Raw genomic sequence first — 2,044 nt, forward strand, 5'->3', positions numbered from 1 at the left:
ATTCCTCCTCTGTACTAATAGATATGAATGCGTAATGTTAATCAGTGACCTACTGATGATCTGCAGCACACGTCGGATACATTGCGAAAGGAAAATTATCGGAGCAAAGGTCAAGGTTTTGGGTTTTCCAGATTGTGACATAGGTATTGATATAATTGTTATCAAAGGATGATATTTATTTTGGATTTGGTGAGCGTGGGGGTTGCGATTCAGAAGCTGTGATATTCAAATATGCATTTTGTACCCCACACTGCTCCGGATAGGAACTATCCCCACAATCAGAACTACCATCTGAAACCCGGAGACGGGTACCTGGAGTCGTTGTCCCTTCCAAGTCGCCATGGCTCAATCTGCAGCAACGTCTTCCAGGCCGTCAACCATGACGACATCAACATGGAGGACTTTGGCTCATCTAATGACGCCTTCAGTCGGTTGCTTACCCATGGTGCTCAAGGTCGTGCCGACAGTTACTGTTTCGCCCACAATGAGGATCTACCGGAGGAACACGATTGTAGGAGAGAATTGTGTACCAGGGTCACTATTAATGTCAGTGGGATGAAATTTGAAACACAGCTGAGGACTTTAAACCGTCTTCCTCACACCCTTTTGGGGGATCCTGAAAAAAGAGCCAAATATTGGGATAAGAAACGTCAGGAATATTTCTTCGACCGACACAGACTGTCATTTCCCGCCATTTTGTATTACTACCAGAGCGGTGGGCGATTAAAACGACCCCTGGACGTACCGTGGGATATATTTCGCAATGAGCTATATTTCTACGAGCTTGGTAACACGACAATTGCCAACTTTGAACGAACGGAAGGCGTGAAACAAAAAGAGGAGACGGTCCTGAAACCTTCAAATAAAATCCAGCTATGGATTTGGGAAGTGATGGAAGTGCCTCAAAGTTCCTATTTCGCTAAGGTTGTTGCTGTTTTGTCGGTGGTGTTTATTCTCGTTTCCGTTGTGACGTTCTGCATAGAGACGCTGCCGCAGTTTAAAGGAAGGGATTGTGTCAACCAGACCTTTGACATTGGAAATAATAAGACCGAAATCAGAAAGGTTCCTGACTACTGGGAACCCTTGTTTCTCACTGAGAGCTGTTGTATAGCTTGGTTTGTGACGGAGACTATTGTGCGATTCAGTGTGAGTTACTCCAAAATTGCCTTCCTGAAAAGTTTAAGCAACTGGATTGACATCATAGCGATTTGTCCCTATTTTGTGTTTTTGTTCATCACTTTGGCAACAAACGCTTGTATCGAAGGCGATCAGGCAAGCGGGTTGTCAGTCCTTCGAGTGCTGAGAGTGGTTCGAATCCTCAAACTCAGCAAACATTCTCAAGGTTTGCAAATCCTTGGAATGACCCTGAAATGTAGCATGAAGGAATTAAGTATGTTCCTGTTGTTCTTAGGAATTGCAACGGTGATATTCGCGGGAGCGGTGTATTATGCTGAGATGGCAGAAGAAAATGGCCAATTTACAAGTATTCCGGATGCGTTTTGGTGGGCAATTGTGTCCATGACTACAGTAGGATATGGCGACTATGTTCCTCAAGGAGTTGTCGGCAAATGTCTAGGAGTGCTGTGCTTAGTTTCAGGTGTTCTGGCCATTGCTCTTCCCGTCCCTGTGATTGTTGCCAACTTCAATCATTTCTACACTCAATACACGGGTCGAGGTTACGGATCTCTCTAGGACTTTCTTATAACGTAAGAGCAGCCATCTTGGTTATTTAAAATAGAAATGGCAAATGGAAACGAAACGAAATAATATGTAATGAAATAGATACACCTTTTATTTCTATTGAACCTAATGATCAAGCAGGGGGTTCTATATTCATCAGGCGTTGAATTGATAACTGTGGTGGCGTCATGTCAATCATGTCAATTAAATCATCTTCCGCGTTTGAATTACATAAATGCGATCTTGTATCGGTGATCTTTTGACGCTTTTGCTGACTGTGCCAGAACAGTATGTATGTCAGACCTCTTTCAGAGAGTATCACTTAGTATTATCTCCTTTGATTTGGGTCAGTGATCAGACACGT

At 43.4% G+C, this 2,044-nt stretch overlaps 1 protein-coding gene across 1 annotated transcript; it reads left to right on the top strand.

Moving 5' to 3' along the window:
• The first annotated feature begins 347 nt into the window (after window positions 1-347).
• On the top strand, window positions 348-1,749 carry LOC124261841 (potassium voltage-gated channel protein Shaker-like). Its single transcript, XM_046696213.1, has one exon. It carries the CDS (start codon window positions 394-396, stop codon window positions 1,690-1,692), a length of 1,299 nt encoding a protein of 432 aa, XP_046552169.1. The 5' UTR covers window positions 348-393; the 3' UTR covers window positions 1,693-1,749.
• The last annotated feature ends 295 nt before the right edge of the window (window positions 1,750-2,044 follow it).

The sequence above is a fragment of the Haliotis rubra genome, unplaced genomic scaffold (assembly GCF_003918875.1).
Source record: "Haliotis rubra isolate DU_JTF1 unplaced genomic scaffold, ASM391887v1 Scf811, whole genome shotgun sequence".
In the NCBI taxonomy this organism is placed as follows: Eukaryota; Metazoa; Mollusca; class Gastropoda; order Lepetellida; family Haliotidae; genus Haliotis; species Haliotis rubra.

Bases quoted from the DNA above. Each gene is read 5' to 3' on its own strand.
- LOC124261841 (XM_046696213.1), top strand. From the start codon at position 394: ATGGAGGACTTTGGCTCATCTAATGACGCCTTCAGTCGGTTGCTTACC.